The sequence below is a fragment of the Notothenia rossii genome, assembly GCF_949606895.1.
Source record: "Notothenia rossii genome assembly, chromosome: 3".
Lineage (NCBI taxonomy): Eukaryota > Metazoa > Chordata > Actinopteri > Perciformes > Nototheniidae > Notothenia > Notothenia rossii.
In genome coordinates this window covers 8036825-8051589 of record NC_136901.1, presented here as the reverse complement: position 1 = coordinate 8051589, position 14765 = coordinate 8036825, and the positions used below count along the sequence as shown (strand labels likewise).

General features: G+C 41.3%; 3 protein-coding genes across 5 annotated transcripts; 1 reads left to right on the top strand and 2 right to left on the bottom strand.

The window, feature by feature from the left end:
- Nucleotides 1–1073: 1073 nt before the first annotated feature.
- Nucleotides 1074–6240, bottom strand: LOC307034287 (trace amine-associated receptor 13c-like). The gene has a single exon (XM_079673048.1). The coding sequence runs from the start codon at nucleotides 2150–2152 to the stop codon at nucleotides 1118–1120; it is 1035 nt and encodes a 344-aa protein (XP_079529174.1). The 5' UTR covers nucleotides 2153–6240; the 3' UTR covers nucleotides 1074–1117.
- A 2273-nt stretch (nucleotides 6241–8513) lies between these two features.
- On the top strand, nucleotides 8514–11128 carry cenpl (centromere protein L). 2 transcript variants are annotated; one of them, XM_079673046.1, is made up of 5 exons: nucleotides 8514–8672; nucleotides 9315–9489; nucleotides 9602–9850; nucleotides 10066–10629; nucleotides 10714–11128. In XM_079673046.1, exons 1-5 carry the CDS (start codon nucleotides 8653–8655, stop codon nucleotides 10786–10788), a joined length of 1083 nt encoding a protein of 360 aa, XP_079529172.1. In that variant the 5' UTR covers nucleotides 8514–8652; the 3' UTR covers nucleotides 10789–11128. The 2 variants fall into 2 exon arrangements, with proteins under 2 accessions (XP_079529172.1, XP_079529171.1); XM_079673045.1 differs by having other exon boundaries at nucleotides 8515–8672; nucleotides 9596–9850.
- A 978-nt stretch (nucleotides 11129–12106) lies between these two features.
- On the bottom strand, nucleotides 12107–14507 carry LOC307034290 (FUN14 domain-containing protein 1). 2 transcript variants are annotated; one of them, XM_079673051.1, is made up of 5 exons: nucleotides 14350–14507; nucleotides 13453–13621; nucleotides 13211–13286; nucleotides 12729–12863; nucleotides 12107–12332 (listed from the first exon to the last, which is right to left on the bottom strand). In XM_079673051.1, the coding sequence occupies exons 1-5, from the start codon at nucleotides 14372–14374 to the stop codon at nucleotides 12255–12257; spliced, it is 483 nt and encodes a 160-aa protein (XP_079529177.1). In that variant the 5' UTR covers nucleotides 14375–14507; the 3' UTR covers nucleotides 12107–12254. The 2 variants fall into 2 exon arrangements, with proteins under 2 accessions (XP_079529177.1, XP_079529178.1); XM_079673052.1 differs by having other exon boundaries at nucleotides 12735–12863.
- Between the last annotated feature and the right edge of the window lie 258 nt (nucleotides 14508–14765).

The window sequence follows — 14765 nt, the reverse complement described above, 5'->3', positions numbered from 1 at the left end:
TAATAACAGTTTACTAAAGTAAAACAAATGCCGGCAAACATTATGTGTTTTTATTAATATCATTGAGAGTTTTGTCTTCTTTTAAATAGATTTTGTTATTTTGTCTCCTGGAAAGAAATAGAAAAACACTTTGCTTGTAAACGCCCTTGAAAATTCAAGATGTTTTTCAAATCAATAATAAAGGACAGGCTATAAGATTACTTTTATTTTAGCTCCCATTATTGGCTAAGGGTCAGATAAACCTGAATGACTAGAATAAACTCTTAAAGCACTGCTCTCTTAGTAAACAGGTACAGGTCAAATATATAATTGTTGATCTTTTATTTATATTTTGCAGAATTAAATGCAATTTAACAACTATATTCTCATCTATTATATTTTGAAGGCATGATTCATAAAGACACACGAGAAAGCCTCCCTTACTTAATTAAGTCTATGAATAACACACCAAAGTAAAGTGCATAATAATAATAATAATGCATTTGTCTTTTATTTTTATGTTTTTTCGCAGGAGTGAACCGAATTGTAGCAAGACAGACAATGAAAATGACATGCTTATATTTGTTTTTCATTTGAAAGCATATTAAAAATATGTTATGTCAGAATTTAAAACAGCTCAATCATGTTTTTAGCAACAGTTAAGAGAAAGCAAAACATAAAAGCTATTTTAATCACAGTGATAGCATTTTTATATAGTCTTTTAAGAGAATAACTTATACTGACTTTAAATATTTAAGAAGACATTTTGCCAAAATAAAACCCACTAAGGAACTAAGAAACATTTTTAATAAGTCTACTTAAATAGTAATTTAATAGTCAATACATATATTTATCGTATAATGTACCACTCACATACACATGGCATGTTTTGGCAAAGCATTCAAATATTTAGTTTCATCACAATATGCATTATTTGTTCTGGTTTCTTAGTGTTAATGAGAGCTGGTAAAGACACAAGCAACACATGTATACGATGCAAACCATAGAGATTAAACATAATTCAATCATGACATGTCTGTTTTATATTCTTCATTCATTTTCATGTGTTATTAAGTTTTTTCTGCAGGGTGCTTGTGACTGACGCTGTCATGGAGGACTACACAGTGAGCGTGAGAACTCACACACACATACGGGTTATACAAACAGCATGTCTAATCATAACTGTAACAAGACTAAGCACAGAGACTTTAAAGTCCCGGGAGTGAGGCTGCAGTATTCTGAGGGTGAAGATGAGTTTGATAGCTTTTCTAAACCAGGGGTAGAACAGAGCGTAAATGAGAGGGTTCAGACAGGAGTTCAACAACATGATCCAAGACAACACAGCAAAGTACGACAGGAGGTTTGACGTGGCCTCGCCGGCTATAGAGGGGTAGTAATACGGGCAGAAGCACATCAGAAACACAGCTATCACAATCCCCAGAGTCCTAGCTGCCTTCATCTCTGATATCTTAGCGATGGGAGCTGCAGGGACAGTCTGCAAGCGGATCACACGCACCTGAGAGATGGCAACCACAAACACCCTCATATACAGAACCACCATGACAGTACAGGGCCCAACACACGTGACAAACAGGTCAACAATTCCTTCAATGTGGCTGATGACCACCACACACTCTCCGTGGCAGGTTTGGAACCTGTCCGGCTGCCCTAAGTGTCCCATCAGAATGCAGCCGTTGTAGAGGAAGGAGCAGGCCCAGCACAGACACACTGAGGCTTTGGCTCTGGGCAGGGTGATCTTAAAGGAGTAGAGCAGCGGCTGACAGATAGACAGGTAGCGGTCGATGGAGATGAGCACCATGTTGCCCACAGAGGCAGAGAGCAGGCAGTAGGAAACGTACGGAGTCAGAGCGCACATGAGCCGGCCCAGCAGCCAGCACGTCTCCATGTAGCGCAGGCCCTCGATGGGCATCACAAGCGCCCCCACCACCAGGTCGGACACGGCCAGGGACAGCAGCAGGCTGTTGGTGGGGGTGTGCAGCTGCCGGAAGTGGGAGATGGAGATGATGACGAGCAGGTTGAGGGTCACTGTGAGCAGAGAGACGAAGGCCAGCAGGGTGTAGAGCAGAGCGGACTCAGAGCGGGGGGGAGGCAGGCGCCTGCAGGAGGAGTTGAGGTTGGGGAAGCAGAGCGGAGAAGCCTGGCTGCTGTCCATCAGGGAGGAGAGAGGGAGGAAATTGTAAAACTCTCTACAGGACAGTTCATTTATCCTTCTTCAGCATCACCCTCCCATTTTGCTAAGAGATGATGTCACTTCTGAACCTCAAAATATTCTTCATCTTTATCACCCTCCCTTTTTTTATTTTCATCCTTAACCAAAAAATGATAAAGACAATAGGGCAGAAGACCACCAAGGAGATACAACCCATTCAAAAACGAAAGAGGACATACATAAAATCACAACTAGAATATCTTACACAGTTACATTCATTTAATACATGGTCAAATTACAAATGTGAAGTTAAATAAGTACAAAAAAAATAATGTACTACACCACGAAGCTTTGAAATAAAGATACATCCCACTTTTAAGTTTGACATGTGATTTACAAGACAAGTGTCCATGTCCAATACTGCAGTCAAATTATAAATTAACATTGAATGATTTTCTTTATGCTAAATTCTAGGTATATTTCTGATGTGTTAACATTGGTTTCGATGGATCACAGTACATTACAATACATTTAGTCAAGTACTGTACTTAAGTACAATGTTTTGGTACTTTGTAATTCTACTGTAATACAATTCAGAGGTAAATAGAGAACTTTTACTCCACTACATTTATTTAATACTTTGCAGATCTGGATTAATAATTTGAAATATAATCAACTCTTAAATCAGACTTTAGTTCCACCTGGAGTAAACTCACAAGTATATAAGTATACACAGTATACAAAGTCATTCAAACTAGCTGCACCTTTACCAGCTTTGAGAACACTTTCATGATCAATCATTATAAAACATATCATAAATCATTACAAAATGAGCCAATCTGCATAATAAGTACTTCCCGTACTTTAAGTGTATTTTGATGCTAATACTTTACTGTGCTTTACTTGAATAACATTTTGATTGAATGGAATTTTACTTGCAAAAGGGTATTCCTACACTCCGGTACTTTTACTTAAATACAATATCTAAGTTCTTCTTCCACCTCTGGTTATTCATAAAGGGTCTTGGGTGTCTTGCTCATTAGAATCAGAGGGAAAACGTGTACCCTTTTTGATAAGAACTACCAAATCCTAATTGACTTTCATATGATGAATGTTCATTTCATTAGTTCCTGTTTGCTTAATAGTAGGGGGATTTTTTCTTTTCTTTTCAAAATATTTTTATTAATTTTCTTGTTCAACACAGAAATCCCACAGATGGGCCAAAACAGTATCACAATGCAGTGAGTTGTGCAAACATGTAGTATTACATACAAAAAGTGAAGACATTTTATAGAAAAAAACAGCACAAAAAACAGCACAAAAGAAAACACCATCAGCAAAGTATTGTGAGCAAATAATTATGCCGGAGGTGGCCCCTACCTCCCTCCCCATCCCTCCCCATCCCTCCCCGTTTCAGTGGATGATCAAACTAATTATATAGCACATTGTCCAGAGTAGAGAATATAATTACTATATGTTATTGTATATTAGAATAGTCACACTGTTTTCATGTCAAGGGCCAAGTAACCACATCAAGTTGCTTTGGTCTTATTAAAGTAAGCCAAAAAGGGACCCCAGGTCTTACAGAATTTCTCATCAGAGCCTCTGATTGAGAAGCGCAGCTTTTCTAAGTTAAGGCAGGACATTATGTCCCGAAGCCATTGGTTGCACGTGGGCGGGGCAGCGTCCTTCCATTTAAGTAGAACTGCACGTCTGGCCAGAAGCAAGGAAAAGGAAACCATGCGGCGTTCTGAGGGTGTCAAGTGCAGAACACCTACAGTGATTGTACCAAACATAGCTACCAGGGGGTCCGGGTCTAGTTTTTGATTTAGGATGTTGGACAAGGTAAGGAAAACGTCTCCCCAGAATTCCTGTAGGCGGGGGCATAGCCAGTACATATGAAAGAGGGTAGCAACATTGATTTTACATTTATCGCAAGTAGGGTTCACATCTGGGAAGAAGCTGGACAATTTAGCCTTTGAGAAATGCACCCTATGTACTATCTTAAACTGTATAAGGCAGTGTCTTGCACAGAGTGAAGATTTATGGATTGATGTGAGGATTTTGTCCCATAAGTCATCCTCCAGGGACTGCCCCAGGTCATGTTCCCAAGCCAGCTTAATACTGACCAAGGGTGCCTGAATCAACGTGGAGATGTTTCTGTATAGGGTTGACATAGCCTTTGGAGACATTGGGTTAAAGGAGAGGAACATATCAACAGGGTTACTATCCGGTTCCTTAGGAAAACACGGCAAGATAGACCGCACATAGTGCCTAGCCTGTAGATATCGAAATAAATGTGTCTTAGGTAGATTGTATTTCTCTGAAAGTTGGTCGAAAGACATGAAATTACCATTTGTAAACATATCCTTAAATTGACTGATACCCTTCCCGTGCCAGCCCTGAAAGGTGGAGTCATGTCTCGATGGAACGAAAAAATGGTTGGAAGCCACAGGGCTCAGAAGTGAGAAATCCTTGTGACCAAAAGATCTCCTAAACTGGACCCACACTTTCAGGGTATGCCGAACAACTGGATTAGCTATCGACTTAGACGAGAATTGACTGAGTGGTGACCCAAGGAGTGCTGGGAGTGAGACATCACCACAAGACTCCAGTTCCAAGGATGTCCACGCTGGCCTGTTGGGTTGAAGGTAGAAGTGGCGCCAGAAGGTGAGGCAGCGAATATTAGCAGCCCAGTAATAATGGCGAGTGTTCGGGAGGCCCATGCCCCCATCCCTCCTGAGTCGTTGCAGTAGTAGTTTATTAGCTCGCGGTTTCTTGTTTTGCCATATATAGGCTACGAGGAGAAAACGGAATCTAAGGAAACAAAGAAGGATTTGGGGATGAACACTGGCACCATCTGGAATAGATATGTGAATTTCGGGAGTATACTCATTTTGATGGAGTTTATACGTCCGGCAAGGGACATTGTGAGAGGAGACCACTGCTGTAGCAACGTTTTCACCTGGCCGAATAGGGTCATGAAATTTTCCTTAAACAGATCTTTACATTTTCGTGTAACTGTCACTCCAAGATAAATAAACTGCTCACGTTCAAGTTTAAATGGTGAGTCTTTGTAGTCTAAGTGGAGTGCTTCACTATTGATTGGAAACAGAATACTTTTGTTTAAATTTAGCTTGTAACCAGATATGGAACCGAACTGCTCTAGCAGAGATACTGCTGCTGGCAGAGAGGTTGTTGGGTTTGAAATATATAGCAAAAGGTCATCTGCATACAAAGACACCTCATGCACCGAGCCCCCCCTTGAGATACCGGCAACGTCTGCACTTTTGCGGAGAGCAATCGCTAGCGGTTCAATAGCCAAATTAAAAAGGATTGGACTCAATGGGCAACCTTGGCGTGTTCCGCGGCCCAGGGCAAAAGGTTGCGAGCGTGTACCGTTTGTTTGGACTGCGGCGGTGGGAGAAGCATATCATAGATTAACCAAAGATATAAGTGATGACCCAAAGCCAAACTTCTCTAAAACTGTAAATAAATAGCTCCATTCGACCCTATCAAACGCCTTTTCCGCATCCAAAGCCACAACACATTCTGGGACGTTTCCAGTTGGTGAATATATTATATTAAAGAGACGCCTGACATTGAAGAAGGAGTAGCGGTTTTTCATAAAGCCAGTCTGATCGGATGATATTATTAGTGGAATGACACCTTCCAATCTGCGAGCCAGAACCTTGGCTAAGATTTTAGCATCTGTGTTCAGCAATGAGATAGGCCTGTAAGAGGCACATTCAGTAGGGTCTTTCCCTTTTTTAGATATAAGAGTAATTATTGCCTTGTTGAGAGACGGGGGGAGCGAGCCTAGCTGAGAGGATTCGGCCAGAACGGTTGTCAAGTATGGCGAGAGAAGCGTGGAAAACTTTTTAAAAAATTCGGAGGGAAACCCATCTGGTCCGGGGGACTTTCCAGATTGCATTGAGGATATAGCTATGGTTATTTCTGCTTGTGTTATAGGTACCTCCAGGGCCTTTGACAAATCCGGGGGAATAGTTGGAATGGGCAGAGAGTCGAGAAAACTCTTGATTCTTGGATCGTCCCCATCAAATTGGGAGCAGTACAGATTAGAATAGAAGTCCTTGAATGCAGTATTTATCAGGGGGGGAGGGGGGGATTTTTTAAATCTGGGATCTGTCAATGTCTCCATTGATTTTGATTAATAATTGCAGAAACTAGGACCATTTCTCAAAACGATTATTGTATCATCTTATAAGCCAATACGTTTGTAGCCAGCCTAACAACACAGCATAGTTAGAGAATAAATTGGTCGCCCTGTAATGTATGTGTAAAGACAATTTCCTCAAATGATTGTTAAAAAAGGCCGAAGACTTATTTTAAAGGGAACGTTTGGATGTTTGGAAGCGGAGTTGTATTGTAAATACTCATATCTACAGTAAACTTATTCTTAGCAGCTTAATATTCAAGCAACAATACGTAAACTCTTCTTCTATGGCATTAAGGCAGAAAGCAACAATGCATGGAAAAACTTTAAAGTATGCGAAGAGTCTCTTTGTGACTTGTTTACCTGTTTTCATCATTACCGTTTGTTTTTGAACACCTCATATTAGACTTGTGTCTCGTGGTTTGGAGGTGTTAAGATACAGTTTATACAGGTAAACATTATAAACCTTCTGCTAATGAGGCGCTTGTTTTGCTGTTAGGTGTGAAGCTGTAATATGATCTCAGAGGAATTACTGTCATCACTGTTTGTGTAGATGTTACATTATATTTTAGCTTTACAGTAATGTAGTTATTATTTGATGGAAATGGAATAAAAATATGTTCTCACATTAACATCATCTTGGCACTATTTTATTGTTACTTACTTTTTTCAGATACGGGTCCCCCCTTATGTCCGGTACTCATCTTTTAGATAGGGGGGACAGTCCACATTGGAAGAAACCTACAGACCCACTTCTATACAAGGTGCAGTGTTTTTTTTTTTAGGTCAAACCACCCAAATACACAATTAAAAGCTCGATAAAACAAACTCATAGCATCTCAGATTATATAGCTTAGAGAAATACGTGATGATCTAGAAGACAGAAGGTTGAGAGGTGGATTCTTGTGAGGTGCAGTGATTTTTAGGCCCCGAATGAAGGGGTTGAATATACAAGAGTGGAGATTCTCATGTACATATGTAGCTTTGTTGCCAACTGTCTTTTTTTTTTTTTAGACATACTATACAAAACATCTGGATTCAGTGGCAAAAAGAGGTCACAGTATACATTTATATTGCAATAAAATCACTTGCGCATCCACTCAGAGCAACTTGAAACCAGTGTGATTCCTCTGTCGTAGCAGCTTTAAAATCTGCTTTATACTTGCAAGTATGAAATCCCCTCTAACGGAGTATGTCCTGTTCTGGGTAAAACAGGCTCTCTTTATAAGAGGACATCAAAGCAGATTTACATTACAACAACATTTTGGGAGGCCCCTCAGACACAGTATGCAAAACCTCAGCCCCTAAACACGTCTGTTGAACACTATACTTTAAGGTTCACTCCCAGAGAGATGACCTAATCAGAGAAACTAAGGTTAGGAATGTTAACACATTTGATTGCACAATTTCCTTAACACCTCACTGAGATGGGGAAACTGGTTTCATATTAATATCTCATAATTCAGATATTACAGCTGCAGGGCTCTCAAGTTTTGAACAGAGTTCAGAGTGAGATTTTGGTACTCCAACTTCTGGCTCCACTCAAATTTCCCATGAAGCCCTCTGTACCGGAGGGTGGGGGGGGGGGGGGGGGGGGGGGGTGGGGGAGCTAGTGGAGTATGAAGCCCTCTGTATCGCGAATGTCAACGGGGGGGGGGGGTGCTAGTGGGGTATGAAGCCCTCTGTATCGTGAATGTCAACGGGTGGAGTGCACGCGTCTCAAACAAGCCTAGTTTGTTTACAAAATTGCGGCATAACTTGGTGGGCGGTACCCTGGAAGGAAATCTCTGCGTGAGAAATACAAGGTGTGGCGTGTGAGCGTGTGAATGGAGTGAAATGCGTGTGTCTCACGCCAAATGCGTGAGACTTGAGAGCTCTGCAGCTGTAAGAGCACAGAGTGATATGTATTATTCGTACAAACAGCCCTCCGAGATCAACACCCACGAAATGTCAATTGTGTCTGAAAATGAGACCACAAATCGCACTGATGTTGTGACTGTTAGCCAGGGTCAGATGTGTGTTCCCCTCTGTAGGATGGACGTGAGGATTCAGGAGGCGCTTAGCTGATCCAATCATGCTTTTTCTTCAACTTAATTTCAGAAGTCATCTCTGAACACAAACCTTCAACGTTTATGTCATGTCTTATATTAGTTTTACTTTGAAAATGCTCGTTTGGAAAACAACAAAAACCCACTTCCTGTTTGGGTTGCTCTGATTGGCTGATTCTAACAGCGCAGACTGCTCTTATACATCCATGAGACTGCTGGGAAAGCGCGACATTTAAATTTGCTTCCGGTTTCTGTCTGCTGCTGTCGAAACGCCAGACATGGAGCGACATCATAACAGGTACAACTCTAATGCATTTCTTGCTAGAAAAACGTTTTCTTTTAATTATGTATTCTTTTGAAACATCAAATACATCGCACTTTAATCCGCCGTAAATAACGACTCTTTTAGCACCGATAGCTGCCGTTCACTTCCGTATGAAGAGAATGTAACACCGAGTTACATACAATCATCCACCATTTAATGTTTTCTTGCCTTTTAATCCAGATACCAATTTGTTCAAACTATATAAAAAATATTTTCTAATTCCTTTGCTTCCACTTTTCAATTCGGCATGTATAATATGCCCAAAAATACTGTCCTAATTCTCTATGACTCACTATGGTCGTCAGCTTAAAGACCCAGGACTAAAGCCACTGGGGTATTTATGTTACCTTTGTTGTCTGTTGCTACTTTGGTGGTAATATCTACCCACGCTCTTTTGACTATCCTGATTGTGGGATTGACACGTGGCTATACAAGGGTGTTATTTCATTATATAGGTTTACAGAACATAAGAGAACATGCTCACTAGTACAACTTTACATATAGAAAGGGATTCTTGTAGCACAACTTTGATTCTTTTAAAAAGACTATCTGTATAACTAACAGGCACAATAACACCAGGTGAAGCTGATGTGATGAACTGTCTGTGGTTTTCAGTGTGACGAGGACTCCCCTCAACAGTGTAGCAGTTCAGAGGAGGAGTAAAAGCAAGAGCTACCGGTTGTCGTACCGCAGCGGCATAGGGGCCGCTTCCCGCCTCGCCTTCTCTCCAGGATTGACAGGACGGAGGCTCAGCACCAGCAGAAAGGCTCCAAAGTCTGACAAAATCAATGTGAGTCAGCCCAGGCTATTGTTCTCCATGTTTTCAATCCATCAAACATGCAATTAATAACAATGTGACACAGGATGCTCACCTTCTTTTTCCTTTCCCTGTCAAGGAAAAGGTTACGAAGGAGCAGCTGACCTTACTGGTCAAGACTGAGTGGAAGCTGTCGTATGTTACTCCTCTCTATCAGTTCAGGCACACCCAGCTGAAGAGCTACTCCAGGCAGCTGTCTGCGTTTATTGCTGCAGAGAAGCTGCAAGGTATGGCGGTGGATGTGGAGGGAACACAGAACCCCTTCAGAGTCTCCTTCGCTCTGGTGCAGGACATGACTGAGTCAGCTGATGATGCTCTCACCGTCCTCATTCAGGTATAGAAATGCACCTTCGCATACAAATTACACATGGGGCAGTATATTCCACATCATTCATTTAATAATCACATGTAGTAGTGGCACAAAACACTAATATGAACCTGAAAAGGAGCAAAACAGGGTCTATTTTATTTATTTTAAATGGACCCACATTGTATTTATTTACGTTGTATGCTTTGTGCTGTTTCTAACGGATCATTGTCCCCCCACAGATCCACTCAAAGCCCTTGTTTGCCAGGCAGGACGAGCCACAGAGGCCAGTCTGGAGCGGCTGGCTAACCTGCATCAACGGAAACCTGGAGTACCTGCGCTCCCTCCCTAAGGACTTCGTCTGCCTGCCGCTCTTCTGCAGCAGCGAGGCCGGGGGTCTCACCCCTTTGGTCAAATCCTGGTTCCAGCAATCCTTCGACTGCTGCTTTGGCCCTCTGGAAATCAGCCACACGAGCCTCCAGTGGCTGATGGCTTTATGGACTAACTGCCAACAAGAGTCCAGCATCCGGCAGCTCAAAATGATCTGGACTCTTCCAGTAGAGCCTCAGCTGCAGGTCACATACACGGTGGACGCTGAAGACGCCTGGCAGCTGTGGAGCAGTGTGAGGAAGGAGAATACAGCGGGGGAGGAGGGGGAGAACAGTATTGACATTGAGGAGGTGATGAGCTTCATGCAGGGGCTGAAGGGACACTTCTTCAGGCATTTCAGACTGGATCTCTCTGCGGGCAGGCTGAACGAGGTCTCCACAGCTCTGGGATCAGCCAAGAGCAGCGGAAGGATCAAGGTACCATCGGACAGAACAGAAACGGCTGTTTTTCAGTAACACAGTAAATGTAATCATACTAATATTTGTTCCTTTCTGTTACAGTTCTCCAACAGCAAATACATGATCACCACGCTGATGCTTCTGACAGAGTGCGCTCTCCTCAAAATGCCCATCTGAGTGACACGGTCAAGACGCAATAGCAGCATGTCACAGAACACATTCTTCCTCCCAAAAAACTGCTTGAATGTGCACCTTTTTTAAATACAGAGATCAGCCAACCATCTTTTTTCGTAGTAAAATAACTATTTTCCAAATAGAAAATCTTCAATTGAGGAAATCTCGTTCTCATAATTATGATTTGAGTATTGAGATAACGTGTTCCTTGTTTACCATGTTGTCTATTCTGCTGCAAACATGTAGGTTCTTCTCCTTTTGTAAATGCCAAACCGTATATATTCGTGTCCCATTGTTTGTATAAATGTGTCATTTTCTAAGTGTAAATAAAACTTAAAAAGCAGGTTTGACTGGTGCATGATATGTTACATCTATGTGGCTGTAGAGAATGTTTTTATTTGTGTATTATTACTGGCTAACAGTGTTTTACTTGTACAGTTGATATTCAGGGTTTCAATAATCTGTCTAGATATTTTTAAGAAATATTGATACATTTTAGTACAAATGGATACCTGATTATTAGAATCATTCAATACCTTTTTTTTTAAATCTTTTTTTTAAGATCTGTGAACTTAAGGTTCATTTTCAGTCCATCTACTAATTAAAGCAATGTTCTAGCGTCCTATCTAGATAATGTGAACACGCACGACTGCACGGTCTCTTTCTGTAACTGCGACACTGACACTAATAAATGCACACTGACAAAAGCGAGGGGCTGTGCGCGGGAGTCAGAAGTCGCCGCTCCTTAATGACAGGACTGTTTGGTGTGTAATTAGGGTGCAGCGGATGCTCATCGTGTCATTATGGGGCATTGTGGAGCTAAGGATTATGGGAACAAAAGATTGTCAGTGTAGGAACACTCACAGACATTGGATTTACCCCTCATGAGATGTGTTGTATATTCATAACTCTTTCTCTGAGTGGAAACTTTTATTTCTTTTTTAAACTCCCACAGCCATATGGCACATTTCGCAGTGACAGAAAAAAGCACCAGACTGGGGGATGGTGTTAACTTCCCACTCTGCTGTCTTCCCATGTTGTTTATATAATATTCACCTTTGGTTATGTATTTACAGTGGCGCCCATGCATGCTAATTTATAACAATATGAAATCAGCGTCCACCAGGCGAATGCATGAGGGGACGGACAATCCAGATTAGTGTTGAAAAAAGCATTGTTGGGCAAATATTCCTTAAAGAAGAAAGTGTTCACAGTATAGTCCATTCCAATCCCAACTTAACGCACCTCAAACTGTGCTCACAGTCCAGAAATAATTAGCTATGATTGATTCATGGGGAGGAGAACAATGTAACACAATGAATACAACAGATCATGCTTTAATGTTCAACTTAACCCCCCCCTGTTCAGTTTGTTAAAATGTGAATCAATGCACATAAAGCTGAGGTAAACAATGGAGAGTATATTGACCTATGTAGAGATGATTCACAGGAAGTGGAGGCTGTTTAGCTTTAGGAGGCCAAACCCAGAAAGAAGCCCCCGACGAACCCGCTGGACAAAACGATGTTCCTTTTTATAAAATCTGAGGCCTGTGCAGGAGAAAAGACAACATGAGTTAACAGTATTTAGAATGAGAGTATTAATGTAAAGTGAAGCTTAAAACTTACATTTGGAACAGCCTTTAATACAAACTGAGCATGGAGACATACGAAACGTTTGATCTACCATCTCTCTTCAGTCTGCTGTGTCACAGCTACTAGGTGTAATATAGCTGACAAACCACTAGAGGGCAGTGCTGGTTTGCAGATAAAGAAATGAGCCTCCACCAAAAATCAGGACCAACACATGCATTTAGCTCTAAATAAGGTTATTTCTGGTGTGTGGCTCGGTGCTCTTTTTCTATTAAAATGGAGCCATACAGTAGTGTCAGTCATTTAAAGATGTGCAGAAAGCAGGAAACAAAGAGCAAGCTTTGTCACAGGTACCTTTACCTCCTCAATGAAAGTGTTTATTTCAGGCGCTGCTTTGTTCGCTTTCTTCTTCAGGCGCTTCTTCGCTTTGTTCACATCCTTCTCCACCTTCTTCCAGTCCACCTGCACGTAGCCACTGTGATTGGCGATCTGTATTTATATTTTAAATACATTTTAGGGGAACAATATTTCATTTGTAGAATTGACTCAAATAAATGTTCATATCAGACTGAAAATAAAAGAGCTCTAAGAATAAAGTAAAAGTCTATTTGCAAAACGGCAAAAAGAGACAGTTTTATTTGCACACGCAATAGGCGCCCAGATGGCCTGCGTGCATCTACAGCCAGCTGACACACAATGCTAGTCTTTCCGCTGCAGAGAGGAGACCAGCTGAGCGTCATGCCGTAGAGCTGGCATCTTCAGTTTACAATGGGGAAATGTGAATGTTAGTAAAAAATGACGCACTTTCTATGAGATGTAACTACTCGGGCTCTAACCTGTAAGAGAAGGAACCCTCCTCCAACAGCAGTGGCAGCTATCTTCCCGACTCTCTGGAAGAGGTAACCAGCACACCTGGATGTGTGAGAGGAAGAGATGTAGATCATGCATCCTTGGCTGGAAGATCTTGACATAGTAATGTTCTAGTTCCTCAAGCAATAATGAATCAGGTTTGTGGACATTACTTTAGTCTTTGTTGTTAAAGATGTCAGCCATGAGCAGATAGATCCTTATCCCTTACCATCCAGTCACCCCTCCCATCGCGATCTGGGTGGTCACAGAATACTTCTCAGCAATCGGGCCGGAGTTGCTGCCGAACACCCTGCACCACCACTGGTGCCGCCGGGCATATTCTGTCAGGTCCACCACCTCATACAGCTCGTCTTCACTCTCTGGGTCCCCCTGACCTGCTACAATAAGAGCAGCCAAGTAGTAATTTAGATATATTGTCACAAGACTAACTTTACAGTATTATATTTGATGGGCATTGTATTATCATTCATTGATGCTTGAAAAACTGTGTAGATTAGTAGCATCTTACCATATCAGCATGTCATGTGTTTTTATATGTACAATGTTACTAGCAGTAAAAAGTGCAACATTTGCATCTGCAATGTAGTATAGTAGGAGCACTAAATGGAAATACTCAAGTAAAGTACAATACTTGCGCTCCGAGATTTGTCTTGGCAGATGAGAAGCACTATATAAATTAAATGTATTATTATTATTACTTGAGTAGATGTACTTAGTTACTGTCCAGCACTGCTGATGAGCTCTTACATGATGGTACTGTTTTAGCACTGACAGCACCCTAAGAGTGGATGTTCAACCCCAACAAGTAAACAAGACCCTTCAAATATATAACACCAACTTTAATAGCAGTTCGGCTAGCACAGACTGAGAATGCTTCCTGTTTATTCTATGTAAATGACTTGGGAAGCTAACATTAGCTAGCTAGCCCTAAATGGCTACCAACCCAATATCGTAAAGACAAGCTTTCATTTTTATTTAATTTTCACATTCTTATTTCTTCAAATGAAAAGTTCATCCTTATGTTATTCTTATTGTTTCAACAAGTTCACATTTCAATATGTTTTATGGTAATACCGCATTATTTTCCCCAAACAACATCACCTACCCTCTCTCTGGTCCACTGTCGCCATTTTGGAGAGACTGGTTACGTCATCAGGATGTTGACAATGCTAAGCAACGCCCACACGATGACGCTCTGCCACGTCAGTTCAAATGCTCTGATCTGGCTTGATTATGCTTAGCAATTTAGCAGCGTTATTATTAAAATGCTGCAACTTTTTCTATGGATGAGAAAAATGTCAAATGAATTATAATGGTACTTTGAAAGTGCATACACATTATGGTGTGAAAGGCAGAAACAAATGATGCATTGCAGTCATTTATTAACCAGTCTGAAAGGGAAAATGTTGCACTGACACCCAAGTGTTCATTCATATTACTGAATAGGAAATTACATGTTATCATGTTTTTTTTTAACTAAGATATTTCCCTTTTATGCACATAAGTGACACCCTGAATAAA